The following is a 19,951-nucleotide window of genomic DNA, read 5'->3' on the forward strand; positions in this document are numbered from 1 at the left end:
TGTGCGTGTTGTAAGGTGGTCCAGTTTCTGAGGTGCAAGCTTGTTAGCTTCTTTTTGCCAGGCTGAAAGTATTAGACTTTAAAATAAATCTCCTGTTTTACTCCTGATTAAAAGAGCAATACGTGTTCATTTTAGGAAACTTAGAGAATACAGAAAAGCATAAAGAAGGTAATTAAGATCACTGTACTACCCACTCCTCAAGGCAACAACCGTTAACTTGGTGCTGTGACCTGGCATTCGTTGCTAGGTCTGTAAAACCTACTTTTGAACATGTTGCTTTGTAACCTACCTTTTCCCCCGACATTTTGCCATGTGCACTGTTGTGCTCACAAAAGAGGGTTTGGGGCGCCTGGGTGGCTCAGTCGTTAAGCGTCTGCCTTTGGCTCAGGGCGTGATCCTGGAGTCCTGGGATCGAGCCCCACATCAGGCTCCTCTGCTGGGAGTCTGCTTCTTCCTCTCCCACTTCCCCTGCCTGTGTTCTCTGTCTCGCTGACTGTCTCTCTGTCAAATAAATAAAATTAAAAAAAAAAAAAAGGGGGGGGTTTGACTTCAAGGAGCTTGTATTCCAGTGAAAGAGTCAGGGCAGTCTTGTGCATTGTGATAAATGCCTGAATAGGCACCGAGTCCGTGGGCACGGGGACTGCAGGGGAGCATGTCGGTAGAGGCACCTGCAGTGTGGCAGAGTCTCAGATACTCTCCCTCCCCCCGGAACTGCAGTACTTCAGAGTTAGCGAGATGGGCTGACATGGCAGCACGCAGTCTCATACGTGATCAAGGGCTGAATTGGGAGATCTAGGTTCTGGTCCTCCAGGAGTTGGAAGAAGCAAGGAATCAATGAGCCGTAGCATGGTGGAAGAGGAGAGAAGTGGGCTGGGCCTTGAAATATGGGTAGGATGTACAAGAGTTAAGGAAAGAGAGCAGGGCATACCAGGTCAGGGTTGACCCTGCCAGGTCTTGTAACCCAGTGCCTAAAACAGTGCCTGGCACCTAGTAGATGCTAAATAAAATTTCGAAGATATTTTGGAAAAATTTAATTTCCAATGCGTATTCTCTACCGCAAGTTTGCTGTAGCAGAGATTTTCTTTGAGGTATAGCTGACAAAATTGTGAGATATTTAAAGTATACATCAAGGTGATTGGATATGGTATACATTGTGAAAGCATCCCCTTGAGTTAACACATCAGTCCCCTCACGTACTTTATTTTGTGTGAGAACATTTAAATTCTACTCTTAGCAAATTTCATTTATGCAATAACAGTGTTACCAACTACAGCTGCCATGAGATCCATGAGATCTTCAGATCTTATTCTTCTTATAACTAAAAGATTGTACTGACTTACCAATCTCTCCCTATATTGCCTACCTGCAGCCCCTGACACCCTCCTCCCTACTATGTTTTTATGAGTTTGCCCTTTGTTGTATTTTTGTTTTGTTTTTGTTGTTTTGTTTTCCATATATCAGTGATAGTATGGCATATTCGTCTTTTTGTCTGACTTATCTCAGCGTAACACCCTCCAGGTTCATCCATGTTGTCACAAATGGCAAGATTTTCTTCTTCTGTAAGGTCAAATAATATTCCTGTGTGTGTGTGTGTGTGTGTGTGTGTGTGTGTGTGTGAGAGAGAGAGAGAGAGAGAGAAAGAGAAAGAGAAAGAGATTTTCTTGACCACAGTAATCAACTTTTCTTGATCCATTTATCTTTTGATGGACACTTGGGTTGTTTCCATATTGGCTATTATAAATAATGCTCTGATGAGCTTGGGAGTGCAGATGTCTTTGCAGGTTAGTGTTTTCATTTCTTTGGGTAAATATCCAGAGGTGGAATTGCTGGCTCATATGGCAGTTCTATTTTTAAGTTCTTGAGGAACCTCCACTGTGCTTTCCGTAGTGTCTGTACCACTTTACATTCCCACCAGTAGTTCATAAGGGTTCCCTTTTGTCCACATCATTGCCAGCCATTCGTCTCTTTTATAGGCTAGCCATCCTAACAGATGTGAGGTGGTATCTCATTGTAGTTTTGATTTGCATTTCCCTGATGGTTAGTGATGTTAGGCACCTTTCGTGTGTCTGTTGGCCGTTTGGATGTCATCTTTGGAAAAACGTCTGTTCAGTTCCACTGCCCATTTTTTTAATCTTTTTTTTCTATTGAGTTGAAGAGGATGGAGATCTATCTATCTATCTGTCTTGGAGATTAACCTCTTATCAGGTCCATGATTTGTAAATATTTTCTCCCATTCTGTAGGTTGCCATTTCGTGTTGTTGATTTTCTTTGCTGTGCAGAAGCTTTTCAGTTTGATATAGTCCCAGTTGTTTGTTGTTGCTTTTGTTACCTTTGCTTTTGGTGTCAGATTTAAAAAAAAAAACCCAACCATAGTGAGACCTATGACAAGGAGCTTATCCCTTGTGTTTTCATCTAGGAGTTTTATGGTTTCAGTTCTTATGTTAAATTCTTTAGTCTGTTACGAGTTGACTGTTGTGAATGGTGTAAGACAGTGATCTAGTGTCATTCTTTTGCATCTGGCTGTCCAGTTTTCCTAGCACTATTTATTGAGGAAACTATCCCCCATTATGTATTCTTGGTTCCTTTGTCAGAAATCAATTGGCCATATATGTGTGGATTTGTTTCTGGGCTCTTTGTTGTACTCTCTTTACCTACATGTCCAGTTTTCTGCCCCTTCCATACTATGTCAGTTACTTCGGCTTTGTAATATTGTTTGAAATCAGGAAGCAAGATGTTAGCTGTGGTCTTGTCCTATATGGCCTTTATTATGTTAAGGTATGTTCCCCCTCTACCCACTTTGTTGAGAATTTTTATCATAAAAGGATGTTGAATTTTGTCACATGCAGTTTTTGTATCTATTGAGATGATCATATGATTTTAATCATTCATTTTGTTAACGTGGTATATTACATTTATTGATTTGTGGTGTTGAACCATCCTGCATCCCTGGAATAAATCCCACATGATCATGGTGTATGATCCTTTTAATGTACTTTTGAATTTGGTGTGCTAACATTTTGTTGAGGTATTTTGCATCTGTACTCTTCAGAGATACAGGTCTATGATTTTCTTTTCATTGTAGTGTCCTTGTCTGGTTTTGGTATCAGGATAATGCTGACTTCATAAAATGTGTTTGAAAGTGTTTCCTCTATTTTTTTTTTTAAGTGTTTGAGAATACAGTCTGGCAGAATTTACCAGTGAAGTCATGTGGTCCTGGGCTTCTGTTTGTTGTTTTTGTTTGTTGTTTGTTGAACAGTGAATTTCTGGTGTTAATGAGATCTCAAACATAGTGCAGCCTTCTTTCCTTTATCTCTTTCTAGATTCCTAATCTCCCTGGTGAGACACCAGTAAACCTACCATTTCTTTTAATTAGGTTGAGCTGCTACATATCTGTCTATTCTGCAATATTTTATGGTAATGAATGAGCTTAATTTTTTTTAATGCACTCCAGTTGTATTTTTATGAATATTACATTATTTTTGATTGTACGGATCAATAAGAATGTGGATGTTGAGGGGGAAAGGTCAGAGCTAAGACAGGTGACATTCAAGCCTTGGGAATGTTCACCTGACCCACGTAGGTTTAGTCAGCAGACTTTATGAAAGACCTGATTTCCAGAGGAAAGGTAAATAATGTAGGTGGAAGGTTGGGAAGATCATCAGAATATTCTAGAGAATACCAAGATAAATTTGTTACCTAATGAATTTTTTAAAAACCTAATGATGCAGTTTGCTGGCAGGGTAAGGTAAAGAGTTGAAATTCAAGTCAGAGACCCCCCTGCCCAGTCATTACATTACATTTGGAAGTCTGTTGTGACTGTGTCATTCTAGCAGACAGAACTTAAAACCTGTTCCATAAAATGCATTATAGCCTTCTAATACCGAGTCCACAAAGTATAGATCTGAGTACTCAGGAAACCTCAATGTTGTTCAAAAACAGTCTGAAATTTCTTTTGGAAAATTAGCACAAAAATGGTATATCACTGATCATTAGCTCACTGTAAAGATTTTTGTTTTTTGTGTCCACATCACGTTTCTACCCATTTCCTAATTCTGGTCTAAGGCAGATTTATTAATATACATCATCTAATGCTCACCAGATCGTGGGTTCCTCGAAGTCAAGGAGAGTGTTTGGATAGTCTTTGTGTTTCCTTCCATGCCGAAAACAATATACTCCATATCGTTAGGTGCTCTGGAAAGATTTGTGAAATTGAACTCATACTAATTAAATTTCATGGGCTGTTGTTTTCTGTTACTTCCTTCCCAGGAACATGTTAGGTAAAAATGGCAGCAGGTAAGTTTGACATGTCTATGCGACATCACCGTTTCCATTTTCTTGTGAAATAGGAACTGTCCAAGATCACCATGCCAGTTATATTTAATGAGCCTTTGAGCTTCCTGCAGCGACTCACTGAATATATGGAGCATACGTACCTCATCCACAAGGCCAGTTCATTCTCTGATTCTGTGGAAAGGATGCAGGTATGTGTCAAACAAGCACTGAAAGGGCGTAAGTCTTAGAGACTTCTCTACCACTTCCACCCCCAAAAACACACACACAGAACTTTTGTTAAATCCAATGCGAGGTTGGGAAATGTTATTAAAATGATAGTGTTTGGAGCGTCCTATGTGTTCCCTCCCCCTCCCATCCTCTAGCCAGAGTGCCACTATGGTGGGGAGACCAGTGAGAATTGCAAGAGAAACAGAAGGTGATCCATAACCAAATCTGGATGTTGGTGAGCTGTTCCTGAGTCTCCATTTTGGAAAGTCGCATGGTGTTGGCGGAAACAGCTCAACTTTTCTTCTTTCAGACTTTCTTAGACTGTTTCCAAGAAGGCACGAACACACACATACACACATGAATACGTATATTTATGCTTATGTATGTAAGAAATATACGCACTATTACAGTTTAAAAAGACAACAAGGAATTTGCACTTAATTTTGTTTTGGGTAGAGGATGCTTCTGTGGTGTGTATGGAAGGGTTAGTTACAGGCAGAGCAGAGTAGACACATTGTTCTCCTTCACACAAAGCAATGGCATTCTAAACGGAATCCTTCTGTTCTTTCGTTTATATTGATCGGCTTTTCCCAACTTTATGGGACTTGATACCAGTGTTCAGTTATGTCTCTTTTTCCCAATCCTAAAAATGTTGTACTTTGTAGAAATTTTAAGAGAATTAAAAGTAATTTGGGGTTTGAGAGTGTTTTAAAAGTTTTGAGAGAATTTGTAGCACTCTTAGGGTGCTATAAAAACCATATGGCTCAGAATGACTAGAGCAAGAGACTCAGTAATTTTCATTTTGAATGCCCACACTGGCATATTAAGTTGCTAGAGCCATATTAAAAATCCAAAGTAATTAAACTCCTCAAAATAATTTTGTAAATTACTGTCTTCAGCAGAATTTCCGGTCCTAAAAGAATGGGGAGCAAGCGAGGCTATTTTTAACTTCTAATGCTCTGTTCCACAGTGTGTAGCTGCATTTGCTGTGTCTGCTGTTGCTTCTCAGTGGGAACGCACTGGAAAGCCTTTCAACCCGCTTCTGGGAGAGACCTATGAATTAGTTCGGTAAAGATCTTCCACTTTTTGAGATGGGTTTTCTATGATTTATATAGTTTTTCAGAGGAAGAGGGAAAAATACATTTTTTTAACATTACCAACATTTTGCATTACTGGAGCAAGTTAACAGATACGATGTTTGTTCTGCTTTAGAGACTGTGTCAAAAATGTGGAAATATACATGAAATGCACCATTATGAAAAATAATTACAAGGATTTCAATATTTCTGATCACGTGGGATTATTCTTTTCCCCTCCTATAGATCATAAGATATGATTGGAGTTTTTTTTTAATACTCATTTAATACATATTAACAAATTTATACTGTTGGTGTAAAGGAATGAATGCATCTACAAGTGCAATTCTGTGTACCTACTCTACGCTTACTGTAGCCTGCTTCTTTACCCACAATTAGGGAATTCTTTTGGCTTTAGTTTTTCTGAACCTTCCTTTTCATCTCTGCACAAGTTTTGATATCATTTGTATTGTAGATGTTTGAAAGCGCAAGAACACATTAGATTCCTCTATCTTGATATCAGTGAAATAAGTTTTAAATTTACATGGCTAATACTGTCGGTTCATGCAGGTTGCCCAAATTTATGCGCCTGTTCTTTGATATGTTCAAGTAGCTAGAACCTGTTTAATACGTTAACATTGCCTTTTGGCTGAAATGACAGTAATGTACACATTGCATAGTAAGAGTTAATTATAATGCTTCTTTATTTTATCTTTTTTCTTTTTCTTTTGGATCTCAAGAGATGACCTTGGTTTCAGACTCATCTCTGAGCAGGTCAGCCATCACCCACCCATTAGTGCATTTCATGCTGAAGGATTAAACAACGATTTCATCTTTCATGGCTCAATCTACCCCAAACTGAAGTTCTGGGGCAAGAGTGTGGAAGCAGAACCCAAAGGAACCATCACTTTGGAGCTCCTTGAGTGAGTTGAAATCAAGCCGTTAAACTCTTTTCATGTATGCCTACTCATAGGTGTATACACTTGCACACAGACCTAACAGTGTTGTTCAAAAGCTGGAGAAAAAGAAACAGCTTTTATACAGTGTAAATTATCCACCTTTCTGTAAAAGAGTTGAGAGGCCCTGCAATAGCCATTGTTTATCAATTTAGGTATGTATGAAAAATTGAACTTGATGTTTGACTATGGTGTTGGATCTATTTTAAGATAGAATGGAGTCAGTTACTCCATGGTAGTTCTTAAGAAACGCTTTCTAGACATCAAGGCAATGTTTTCTTTAATGTCTTTCAAAATAAATTCACTTTGAGAAATATTTAAATAATAATTGTGTGACCCATCTTAAACATTGGGTAAATGTGAAAATTCTTCTCTTTTGCAATAGAAAAAAGATTAGCCTGGAATATCTTTCAACTTATTTCTGTCTTCAGTTTCTTTCACTAATGTCTTGTAGTTTTCAGCGTACAGGTCTTTCACTTCCTCGGCTAAATTTATTCCTAGGTATTTTATTCTTTTTGATGCAATTATAAATGGGATTGTTTTCTAATTCCATGCTCATGGATTATAAGAGTTAATGCTGTTAGTGTATATCCGTACTATCCAAAGCAATCTACAGTTTCAGTGTAATTCCTATCAAAATTCCAGTGACATTTTTCACAGAAACAGAAAAAACAATTTTAAAATTTGTATGGAACCACAGTAGATACAGAAAAGCCAAAGCAATCTTGAGAAAGAAGAACAAAGCTGGAGGCATCACACTTCTTGATTTCAAATTGTACTACAAAGCTATAGTAATGAAAACAGTGTAGTATTGGCATAAAAAAACAGACACATGAGACGGATGGAGCAGAACAGAGAGCCCAGAAATAAACCCATGCCAATGTGGCCAATTTATGAAAAAGGAGGAAAGGACAGTCTCTTCAACAAATGGTGCTGGACAGCTAGCTGCATGCAAAAGAATGAAACTGGACCACTGTCTTACACCACACACAACCCAACTCAAAATGGAGTAAAAACTTGAATATAGAACTATAAATTTCCTGGAAGAAAACATAGGTGATGAGGTCCTTGACATAGGTCTTGGTGAGGATTTTTAAAATCTAACACCAAAAGACAAAGCAAATCAGCATGGAAAAAAAAAAAAAGAAAAAATTGTGGGACTGCATCAAACCAGAAAGCTTCTGCACAGCAAAGGAAACCATTAACAAAATGAAAAAGCAACCTATAGAATGGGAGAGAATTTTTGCAAATCTTATGTCTGATAAGGGGCTAACATCCAAAATATATAAAGAACTCCTACAACTCAATGGCAAAAAAGCAAACAATCCAATTTAAAAATGGGCAGAGGATCTGAGTAGACATTTTTCCAAAGAAGACATACAGTTGGCCAACAGATACACGAAAAAGTGCTCAGCATCACTAATCCCTAGGGAAAGGCAAATCAAAACCACAATGAGATATCACCTCACACCTATCAGAATGACTATTATCAAAAAGACTAGAGATAACAAGTATTGGCGAGGAGAAAAGGGAACACTTGTGGCCCTGTTGGTGGGAATGCACACTGGAAAACAGTGTGTGGAGGTTCCTCATGGAGTTAAAAATAGAACTGCCACACTATCCAGCAATTCTACTTCTGGATATTTACTCAAAGAAAATGGAAACACTAACTTGAATAGACATACTATCCCTCCCCATGTTCATTGCAGTATTATTTACAATAGCCAATATATGGAAACAGCCTAAGTGTCCATCCATGGAGGAATAAAGAAAATATGGTGTATAAATAAAATGGAATATTATTCAGCCATAAAAACAAATGATATCTTACCTTTTGCCACGACACAGATGGACTTTGAGGGCATCATGCTAAGTGAAATAAGTCAGAGAAAGACATATACCATATGAGCTCTCTTACATGTGGAAATAAATATAAAAAAAGGAAAAAGTAAAAAACAAAACAAGCTCATAGATACAGAAAACAAATTCGTGATGACCAGAAGTAGGAGGGTAAGAGATGGAAGAAATGAGTGAACTGTTTTTGTTTTTCATTTAAGTAAATTGAATTTTTTTTTAAAGATTTTATTTATTAATTTGACATAGAGAGACAGCCAGCGAGAGAGGGAACACAGCAGGGGGAGTGGGAGAGGAAGAAGCAGACTCCCAGCGGAGGAGCCTGATGTGGGGCTTGATCCCAGAACGCCAGGATCACGCCCTGAGCCGAAGGCAGACGGTTAATGACTGAGCCACCCAGGCGCCCCGTAAATTGGATTTTTTTAAAAGAATAAAATTAGATTTAAATTCAAAGGTGGTTCCAATTCTAGTTAAAATGGAGTGAGCACGCTGTAGTCTGTCTTTCCTTTCCTTGATTGGGGGGAGATATTGAAATTTGTATCAAAGACTCTAAAGCAGCTCTTATAACTATGCTCCATGAGATGCTCCATAAAGATGAACACTCTTAAAATGAATAGAAAGACATTCTAGCAAAGAAATAAAAGTATTTTTGGAAACTTTAATACTGAAAATTACAGTAACAAACACAAAAACTGGGATAGGCTCAGTAGCAGAATGAAGATGATAAAGTATGTACAGGATCTGTTTGCTGAACACTACACAATACTGATGAAAATAAGGAACAGTTGAGTAATGGAAGCCATACTGTGTTTCAGTATCTTTGGAAGCCTTAATGTAGTTAAGATGTCTGTTCTCCCCTAATTGATCTAAAGTGATCTATATTAACACAATCCAGATAAAAAGTCCCAGGATGATTTTTAATATAGAGAAGTTGGTTTTAAAATTTATATGGAAAAGCAAATGAAATGGAATAGTCAAAGCAATTTTGAAAAGGAAGAACAGAATTGATGGACTCCCACTTCCCAATTTTAAGACTTCACTCTAAAAATCAAGAGATGAAGAAAGCGTGGTAATGGGAAAAGGATAGACACCTACATCATTGGAACAGAAAAGAGAGTCCAGAAATTGATCCACAGACATATGGTCAGTTGATTTGTGACAAAGGTGCAGATTCAGTTCAGTGAAGGATAGTGTGGGAACAATTGGACATGCACATTTATAAAATGAACCTCAATTTCTTTCTTACACCTTATACAAAAATGAACTCAAAATAGATCATAGAGTAAAATCAAATGTACAACTGCGTAAAGCTTTTTGGAAGAAAACAGAAAATCTCTCTGGCTTTGGATTAGGCAGTGGCATCTTACAGATACATACCAAAGCACAATCCAGAAAAGACAAAATTGATAAATTAGATTTTATTAAAATGAAAAACTTAGGCTTTGCGAAAGACACTCTTCAGATAATGAAGAGAGAAGCTATAGATGCGTAAACATTATTTGCGAGTCATATATCCAACAAAGGACTTGTATGCAGAATATATAAAGAATTCTCAAAATTCAGTGATAACAGAGCAATTCAATAAGAAATGGGGTGAATGATGCAGATACTTGACCAAAAGATATACAGAGATGGCAGATAAACCCATGAAAAGATTTCAGTAGCATTAGTCATTAGAGAAATACAAAATTGTAATCACAGTAAGATACCACTACACATCTGTTAGAGTGGCTAAAATCAAAATAAGTTTTAAGACTGATAATAATACCAGCTGACAAGGGTGCAACATAAGCAGAAATATCATTAGTGGGAATGTAAAATGGTAGAGTCACTCTGGAGAGCAGGATAGTGGTTTCTTATAAAGTTAACTATAGGTTTACCATACAACTCAGCAGTCCCCACCTAGGTATTTATCTAGAGGAATGAAAATTTACATTGTCACAAAATCTTGTCCACAGATGTTTATAGCAGTAGTATTAAAAATCACCAAAAGCTGGAGGTTCCTCAAAAAATTAAAAATAGAACTGTATGATCCAGTAATCACACTACTGGGTATTTACCCAAAGAATACAAAAATACTAATTCAAAAGGCTATCTGAGTTTTCATTGAGTCCTAATCATTGATCACAGATCACCATAACAAATATAGTAATAATGAAAAATTTTGATATACTGCAAGAATTACGAAAATGAGACACAGAAACATGAAGTGAGCAAATGCTGTTGGGAAAATGGTGCCAGTAGACTCGATGCAGGGTTGCCACAGACCTACAATTTGTAAAGAACAAACAAACAAACACCACAATGTAGTATCTGCAAAATACAATAAAACAAAGTAGACTGGTATATACATAGTTTATTTGGAATTTAGTGAAAGTGTAGGTTTTTCTCTTAAGCTTCTGTATCCTTTTAAGAAATAACAAGAGCAGTCAGACAATAACCTATTTTATTGTGAGTTAGCATCAATAGAGGTTTTGAAGTCTTAGAGCTTAGTTATATCCAGTCTTCTGATTTGTTATCCTGAGTAATGGCATTTGAGACAAATGCCCTTTTAAAACAAAATAACGCTTCTCATTTATTTTTCTGGGTTTTGGGTTTTTGTTTTTTAGACACAGTGAAGCATACACATGGACAAATCCTACGTGCTGTGTACATAATATCATTGTGGGTAAACTCTGGATTGAGCAGTATGGCAATGTGGAAATCACGAACCACAAGTAAGATGCTTTAGGGTTCTTATCTATCCCTTCAACTGTCATCAGCCTATTCCCATGACTTCATTTTTTTTTAAAGCTGTAATAGAGCCTGATGATAATTTAAGAACCAGGCAGTGGGACTCTTGGGTAAACAGAAGCTCATCCGTGTAATGAATGGAGTTCATTAAAGTTTCTGATTAGGGAAGACTGGGTGAAGTCTGAGTTTTCACAGATGAAATTATAATTTCATCCTCAGTTCATTTTGTTTATAGTGCTTAGTTTGTATTATTCACGGAGGGGGTGAGGTGGGAAGAACACAAAAGTTAAAAAGAGCTGGTCAAATCCTTCTTTGTGCCTTTAGTCAAGTGTCTTACTCGGCTTGGGCTGCTGTAACAGACCACAACCAACTGGGCGCTTAAACAGTAGAAACTTACTTCTCCCAGTTCTGGAGGCTAAGAAGTCCAGGGTCAGGGCTGTGGTAGCTCTGAGGTCTGGTGGAGGCTCTCTCCTTCGTTTGCAGTGGCCATCTCCTCATATCCTCACATGGTGGACACAGAGCTCATGTCTTGCGTCTCTTTAGAAGGGCAGTAATATCATTTATGAGGACTCCACCCTCATGACTGTAGTACCTGCAGATACCATCACACTGAGAGTTAGGGCTTCAGCTTGTGAATTTGGGGAGACACCAACATTGATTGCATAGCAGTGGGTATCACCTTTTCTTGATGGTGAGTCCAGTACTAATTGGAGATCAGCCATGATAACCTCCGTGTGGAGCCTGGCATGTGTTAGAAAGTCTAGAGCAGCTGCTCTAGAAAGGTCACCTTCCTCATTATTCTCTATTGCTGCTTCCGTGGTGAACGGTCATCCGAGCTTAATATCTTCTTCACAGGACTGGGGACAAATGTGTGTTGAATTTTAAGCCATGCGGCCTTTTTGGTAAGGAATTACACAAAGTCGAAGGCTACATTCAAGATAAAAGGTAAAGTTTCCATTTTAAATGTTGAGTAGTTAGTATAGGTGTCCTCCATTAAATAAAATGTCAGTATTAAAATCTGCCATAACCTAGGAAACAAGCATTTCAGTGAGTTGAAAATTTTTCTTCTACAAGGAAATATGTTTCTTTAAAGAATCTGATTCATAAGCATCTTTATAGTAAGATTCAATTACAGCAAAACACTGGTTTAATTGTTGGCTGAATATCCATTTCTCTTGACAGCAAAAAGAAGCTCTGTGCCCTCTATGGGAAATGGACCGAATGTTTATACAGTGTTGACCCGGCCACTTTTGATGCCTACAAAAAAAATGATAAGAAAAATACTGAGGAGAAGAAAAACAGCAAACAGGTGAACATCCTGTAAGGTGGTATCAAAGGAATCACTGGGCTCTTAAATTTGTACTAATCCTTTGGAGGTCATAGTTTGACCTTTATTTTTTATTTTTTTATTTTTGGCTGTGGCAAATGCACATAATTTTTCTCCCTGCATCATCTTTATTTAATTGAGGTATAGTTGAAATACATCCGTGAATCTTTTTAACGAGCAGATAACCGGCCCTGGTAGCGACTGTTTGCCGTTACCTTCCACGGAGTCTGGGCGCCCGCCTTCCGTGGCTCTGTGCGGTTGTGCGTGCGGCGATGAAGTCACACAGCTTTGGGAACTTAGAGTTCATCTTGGACAAATGTTCTTTTCCTTTGTGTTTACGTGCCTTCGAAGTTGAGATCAGTTGATGGTTTTAAATTGCCTCCAAAATTGTTTCCTACATTTTCACGCCTGCTAGCAGTTTTGTTGCTCTCTCTTGTGTCTAAACCACCGAAGTGAAGTCCAGCGCAGTCGAGGGAGTCGTTGTGCCCGCACACACGAGGCGCCAGTGTGTGCGGGGAGCTGGGGGCCCCGGGGTTAAGAGCACACACTCCGGCGGGGAATCCTCTCCGCCACTGATGAGAGGGGGTTGGAGTCAGGTTTCCCGCCTTCGCTCTGGCACCTTCAGTGCCTTCGTTTGTAGAACGGGGGTGATAATAGTACCTAGCGTGTGAAACGAGTGGACGACTGTTGGGGGGGTGGCTTGGGGCTTCCTGCAGAAGCCGTGTGTGCGCGCGCTGGCCCCGCGGGCTGCCTCCCGGCTCCCCTGGGGCGACTCCCTAGCCTGTGACAGTTCAGCCCGAATCTTCCTCAGAAACAGGCGTATTTATGAGTGGCTTCCTTTGTAAACCAAGTGAACCAGGGTCCTGAGGCGAAGGAAAGGCGCTTTATTAAAGTGTCCGGGGCACGCTGCTTTGCCGTGGCTCTGGCTCGGTGTCGCCGCTCGGTCTGTGCGCGGTGCTGCCCTCCTCCTCACCTCCGCGCCCCGCCCCTTTGCCCCCGTGCGCACGCGCATTCACCACTCCCTGCAGCAGGGACAGGCCGGGAGACACTGGGAACCCTGACACGAGCCGGTGGCAGCGGCTCTGGCCGGCGCGAGGCCACCTGGCAACGACAGCCTCGCCCGCGCACGTGGCGTCCCCCCTCCTTTTACAGAGTTGGGGTGGGGGCCACGGACATGAGCGAAGTCCCAGAACATGTCCCTCTTGTCCCGTGAATCCAGTCGGTCTTTGTAGACAAGTGGCCTTCCCCCTTGGAGAGAGAAATGACTCCCCCTCATTCACGCCTTGTCCAGTCCCCCTGCCTGTGTGCACGGAGCTGCTGGCGGCTCCCGCGGTCCCTGCGTGCGTTCAGATGTCACGGCGAGCTTTTCCTCGTGCTGCTGTCACCTCTCTGCTGCTGTGCTGTAAACTGTATTTTCACTGAAGCACCTCGCCCAGTAGTTTCACATTTGGTGACTGTGTGACATTGGGAGTATTACTTAACCTTCCAAAGGCTTAAAATCTTTATATATGTGTGTGTGTGTGTGTGTGTTTATATAGATATATCTATATATCTATATCTATAGATATATAGAGAACTGCAGTCCTCCTGCGTCCCCATGGGCTGTTCCGTGAGGACTGACGCCCAGGAGCCTCCCGCGCGCGCCGCCCGTGGGCCACAGCCGGAGGAAATGGCCGTGTCCTTGTGAGACTGACGTCTTTATAACTGCTCTTTTTATCGATTGCTTTTAGGATCCGTACTGGTTTTGTGTCACTGGTACATGCAGCTAACCACCCCAAGAATTTAACCTTTTCTTATTCTTACAAGGTTGCAGTAAATATTCCACTGTGTTATTTTGTCTTAAAAAAAAAAAAAAAGGTAAGCCGCAGAAACACCGCAGTGGAAAGCGGTGGTGGTGACTGTCGGGGCTCGAAGGCAGCGGGAGCTGAGGGCCGTGGCGCGCAGCTGCGGGGGCTCCCAGCCCCTCGGCCCGGGCATCCAGCGGCTCGGTCCGCCCGCCATAGCCCCGCGGAGACGGCTGAGGAGAGGGGCGGGGCCTGCCTCCTGCCGCAGCCGAGCTCGTGCTGCGCCGCGGGCCAGTTCACCGCTCCAAGCGCGCCGGTCGTAAAGCGCTGCAGTTGTGCCCGTCTGTTGGCTCTTGCAGATGAGCACTTCTGAGGAGTCGGACGAAATGCCCATGCCGGACTCTGAAAGCGTGTTTGTGATCCCTGGAAGTGTCCTCCTGTGGCGAATAGCCCCGCGGCCTCCAAATTCTGCCCAGGTGAGACTGGGCCCCGCCGAGGGGGCCTCGCGGTCCGCACTCCGCGCCGACGGTGCTCTTCCCCGGCGGCGCGGGGCCGGCCAGCCGACCCAGAGGAGCGAGGCGTGCCGTCAGAAGCCAGCAGAGGCTTCCGTGGGCCGGTCCCCTCGTCGCCTGAGATCCCGGGCGCTCGTGCCGTCCGTGGCCCTGGGTCGGGGTGGGAGTCGTGGCGGCCTCTTCAGTAAGGGCTGAGGCGTCAGGCCGGCCCTGGCAGATGCAGGGTGAGGCACACCCCCAGTCCAGCAAGTACGGACTTGAATGACGTGAAAAGAATGTTGGTTTTGCTTATAGTTGTACTTCAAGTTGACGGGTGGGGGATGTTTGTGTGGCCTGCTAGAGAGTTCTCTGAGACACTCGTGGGTGGGGCGGACGTGGATGAACACACTTCGTGAGACAGGTGGTCGGAGCAGGCTGGCCATCGTCCCAAGACGGAGGGAGATCATTGTCAAGTCCCGCGGTCTTCCGGGGTTTTCAGGGTGCCTTATGCCTTGCTCCATGTTAATTTGGACATTTTGGGGACTTTCAGATGTATAATTTTACTAGCTTTGCAATGGTTTTGAACGAAGTAGACAAGGACATGGAGAGCGTGATTCCGAAGACAGACTGCAGGCTGCGGCCCGACATCAGAGCCATGGAGAACGGGGAGATAGGTAAGGGGCCCGACATCAGAGCCATGGAGAACGGGGAGATAGGTAAGGGGCCCGACATCAGAGCCATGGAGAACGGGGAGATAGGTAAGGGGCCCGACATCAGAGCCATGGAGAACGGGGAGATAGGTAAGGGGCCCGACATCAGAGCCATGGAGAACGGGGAGATAGGTAAGGGGCGTCTCCGCGGAACGTGAGGACTCCCTGGCGCGGGGACGGGGTTTTGTGAGTGAGTGCACCTTGTGGTACAAGCATTTGTCGGCTCGCTCAGAGATGTTTTAAATTAAAACTCAATCTAAATTCGGTAGCTTCCATTTAGATTCAGTATTTCAGTGATCCTCCCTGACAGTTTACTATACGACGTATGGCCAGAGACAGATCTTAAATGTCAGAGGGGAATTTGAGAAAAGAATAGCATCATTATGAACTTGAAACTATATACTAATTAGTTCGCAGTATATTTCAGAACTTAAATACTACCTTGTGAGCCTCAAAGAAGAGCATGGTCTTGGTTAATTATAGCAGTTTTACCTGGTGTTACATTTCTTCTAATTCAGTGGTTCTCAAAAGGGAAGCGGTCCCCCCCCCCCCCCCCCCAGCGGACATGTGGTCGTGTCTGGAGAGTTTGTCCGTCTGGGGAACTGCTGCTGGCCTCTAGTGGCTAGAGGCGGGGATGCAGCCAGAGGTGCTGCAGAGCCCGGGAGGGCCCCACAAAGAATCAGAGGGCCCGAGGTGTGGGGACACCGAGGCCGAGAGTCCCTGTCTGGGTAGCCTGGTGCTCCCTTTGAATGATAAGTGAGACAATGCACCAGGATTTTGGAAAACCGTTTGAATTTCTTAATGACTGGAATGTGAAGGAGCTCTGTGAGGCCTCACCAAGGATTAAGAAAAAATTCACATTTATTCAGTTTTTCCACCCAATTTTTCACTGAAGCTTTGTAACATAATTTTTTTGGCCTTAAGAACAAGCAGGTTCTTTTGGTAAGTACAGAGCTTGTTAAGGGTGAGACTGTAGAAAGAGGCGACTGGCAGAGTGCCAGCTCTGCCTCTTACTGCCTTAGGTACCTGTTAAAATTTTAATGTAATGTCAGTTTTCTAATAAAATGGACAGATCATGCGAATGCTTGTGGATGATGCTTCTCTGTAACATTACTGTGCCCAGAAGTCTCTACTTGTAGAATAACTAGTTTCCATCCATGTTTGTACCTTAGATCAAGCTAGTGAAGAAAAAAAACGACTGGAGGAAAAGCAAAGAGCAGCCCGCAAGAACAGGTCCAAGTCGGAGGAGGACTGGAAGACGAGGTGCGTGTGGCCCGCAGGCCGCTGTGCGGGGCAGGGCGGGGGCAGGCACCGGGCTACAGAGCTTTCCCAGGCCTGGAGAGAAAAGCTCGTTCCCCCAGGTATTCAAGCTGAAAGACTTGCATGTGTGACAAAGGAAAGGGGCTCTTTGAAAATTAAGGTTAAAATATTCCCACACAGTTATTGCAGGTAAGTGGTTTAAGGAAACTCTACCTTCCATGTCTGGCAAAGTTCTTGTCTTATTATAAGAGGGAAAGTAAATTCCAGAATGACAGATTTTGGCACGAAAATAGGTTCAGAGCCATTTGCTTCTACGTGTATCCAGGATATTTAGACAGTGCCTTTACTCTTCCAAACACAAGGGATTTGACATACAACAGAAATACAATTTGTATAAAGAACATCTTGGATTCGATTCAGAAATAAAGTGGGCCATAAAATTTCTTAGTTTTGAAAATTTTGGTTTTTTTTGAGAGGAGTTGCATAGTGACCTTATTGAGTAATAGAATCACTTGTAAACAGGAATAGAATAAAAACATTTTCTGCATTTGCATCACAGAAACCATTGTCCCATAAGTCAAAGTCATTAAATAAATTGTAGAGGCAATATGGACATGCTTTTGCAAGCATTTCAGCAGACATTATTTGGGAGTCCTTCTGCATCTTAGAAAAAGATAATCAGAACTAGAAATAACCCTAGATTTCATCTAATCTAGTGGTTTTGGGGCTTAGTTAGCCTTAAAAATCTTCTTTGCCAGTGAATGCATAAAGAATCTCCAAATACTAGAACTCATGGAGGCAGAGCCGCTGTGGTTGGTGGGGGGTACCGCAGCCGGTCCTCACCTTCTCCCACCCCGTTCGGACCGTGGCTCCCTAGACCTCCGTGGAATACCATTTGAAAGTGGACTAGAAATCCCTTCGTTGTTCAGAGAAAACAAATGCTGATGTATTTCATTTTGGGGACTTGCTCGAAGACACACAGCTAGTAAGCCCCGGACCTGTGACGGGAGCCTCCACGTCCATCAGCCTGTCAGGCCAAGCTCCCCTCCGATCCCTTTGAAAAGATTGGATTCATGTTATCATTATTGCTGGTCTCTTTTGCAGAAACCCCACTTTTGTACTATATTTCTGATTATTAACTCCTTTATTTTTCTGGTCACGTTTTCAGGTGTACAAAGTAAGTGCAAAGCCCACAGTTTTTACTGTCCGTCTTAGCATTCAGAGCAGCGAGCTTCAGACAGCGGTGTGGCAGCCTGGAAGTCAGCCTAGGCGCTGCGCCCATGAGCTGCCGCCTCAGGCCTTTCTTCCACGGCTCGCTCTCAGCATCGGTAGTGCCCGTGTGAATGTACGTGGTTTTGAAATGATCCTACTGACCCTTTGTCAAAAGAATCTGCTTTGAGCTGTTTCTTAGTTGCTGTAAGGAGAGTGCACATTCACTGACTTTACTTCCTGATTCTTCTCAGGACTGATGATGTGTTTGAGTAGCGCGGTTTGGCTTGAGGTGGGGCAGGGCCGTTTCTAAAGGAACATTTGCTGCTGGTTAGAGCTAACTAGCCTTCAGAGAAATCAAACCCAGAAACATTAGAATCTGTCCCAAATTCCTCCATGCTCAAAGCTGGCATTCCTGCTAATACAGATTTCATTCCAAGAGAGTATAGGCTCCAGAATTTTTCAGGCTGTAAACTGTGGTCCGTGCTTGTGAAAATGCCTGCTTGAAATCCTGACCTATTTTCCTAGAGGAGTTGCCACTACTACTGAGTACAGTAGTGGGACTGGGGAGGGAGTGGAGGGACTGGTGAGGTACAGGATTTGAAGTGGTGGCTGTGGCAGGGGGGTGATGTGTTGAGGCAGAAATGTTGCCTCCCCCCCCCCCCAGACAGTGTGAGTAGCATGCAGAATTCATACTTGATAGGATGCTGTTTTACTGATACCCGCGGACTCTGGAGACCCAAAAATACTGAATAAAAGGTGGTAGCAAAGAAATCGTATCCTCCTCTTTGCTGTTACCCGTGCTTGTCTCAAATGTTCGAGTTTAGAAAGACAAATCAGCTGGACTTTTTGGTTTATGTAGGAGGGGTAGGATGATAGCAGAGGTTTCCAGACATGAGTGCTCAAAATTAGAACTAGCAGTTGAAGGAAACTCTGATTCTGTGCGTCAGACCATCGATTCTGAGGTGCTCCCCTCTAGTGCAGTGTTTGGACTCTTTCCCAGGGCACGCGGCCTCTGAAGAGAGGCTGTGGTTGCGGACATGGTCTTTAGAGAACTTTGCTTACGCCATGACACAGGGCCTGAGGCTTGGTTCATTTTTTAAATTATTTTCTGTTACCTTGATTTTGATGCGTCTGCTTTTCTGAAGTGCTTGACTTTGCTAAGGCTAACTACAAAAGTGCTTTTACTGCTTGGACTTTGGGGACCGAAAGGAGTGTAACTATATGCTTCATATTATTAGATAGAATTTTCTGACTTTGATCAAGTAATGGTTTTTAAATATATTTCCACTCCAGTTAACCAGATCTGATGTATCTTGATCATTTAAAGTAAATTTTATGTATATTAATTTTATGTAAATTAAAGTAATTTAATTTATTTAAATTTTATTTAGTTTATAAATTTTACTTAAATTTTCTAATTAGGAAAAAGTCCCAAAAGCTAAATAGAGAATTTAGATGTTAATATTCTAGAACATGTGGTCTGATGGGCATCTACAATGTGATCCTTCAAGGAATCTACCTGATCTGAAGCATTTTTTTTCTCTAAGGACATTTTGTGCTGCTCTAGGGTTAACAGGAGCATTTGGGATTTATCAAACACATCTAACCTCATTTTAATAGAAGCAGTTTACCTAACACTTTTTTTTTTTTTTTTTTTTGGAAAGAGTGGCAAAGACCTATGAAATTTTTCCACAAATGTTACTCTGAAAACAAAATCATACTTAGAAAATGTGATGCAGATTTAATTGTGAACCTTCTGAGCCAAGTAATTTTGCATTTCCCTTACCTGAAGGAAGCTGGGACTGTGGGAACTAGGTGGTGGTTTTAAAGGGCAAGGAAATGATTAGGGCAGTTCTTTGCAGGATTAAGGACCGATTAGAATGTTAACAGCGAGGTGCAACCTGAGAAGCTATATTAGCATGAGGAAAATGGAGACCCAGACAGATGCATAGTAATTTCAGTGGATGTGTGGCATAATATATTTAAAAATCATGGTCTTTAAAATCAAACTTAAGTTTGATACCAGTTACTAGCTTGGGCAAGTTAAC

General features: G+C 41.9%; 1 protein-coding gene across 4 annotated transcripts in view; it reads left to right on the forward strand.

Annotated features, from left to right (window-relative positions):
- OSBPL1A (oxysterol binding protein like 1A) overlaps positions 1–19,951 on the forward strand; it is a 221,484-nt gene that overhangs the window by 199,863 nt on the left and 1,670 nt on the right. For all 4 annotated transcript variants that reach the window (XM_087869914.1, XM_087869915.1, XM_045781786.2 and 1 more), the window contains 9 exons: positions 4,347–4,481; positions 5,471–5,568; positions 6,317–6,499; positions 10,996–11,103; positions 11,975–12,064; positions 12,302–12,428; positions 14,590–14,706; positions 15,272–15,395; positions 16,604–16,694. In XM_087869914.1, the coding sequence (XP_087726040.1) occupies positions 4,347–4,481; positions 5,471–5,568; positions 6,317–6,499; positions 10,996–11,103; positions 11,975–12,064; positions 12,302–12,428; positions 14,590–14,706; positions 15,272–15,395; positions 16,604–16,694 (1,073 nt within the window). The remainder of the gene's footprint in view (positions 1–4,346; positions 4,482–5,470; positions 5,569–6,316; positions 6,500–10,995; positions 11,104–11,974; positions 12,065–12,301; positions 12,429–14,589; positions 14,707–15,271; positions 15,396–16,603; positions 16,695–19,951) is intronic.

The sequence above is a fragment of the Ursus americanus genome, chromosome 19, assembly GCF_024610735.1.
Source record: "Ursus americanus isolate L20-20 chromosome 19, mUrsAme1.1.p, whole genome shotgun sequence".
In the NCBI taxonomy this organism is placed as follows: domain Eukaryota; kingdom Metazoa; phylum Chordata; class Mammalia; order Carnivora; family Ursidae; genus Ursus; species Ursus americanus.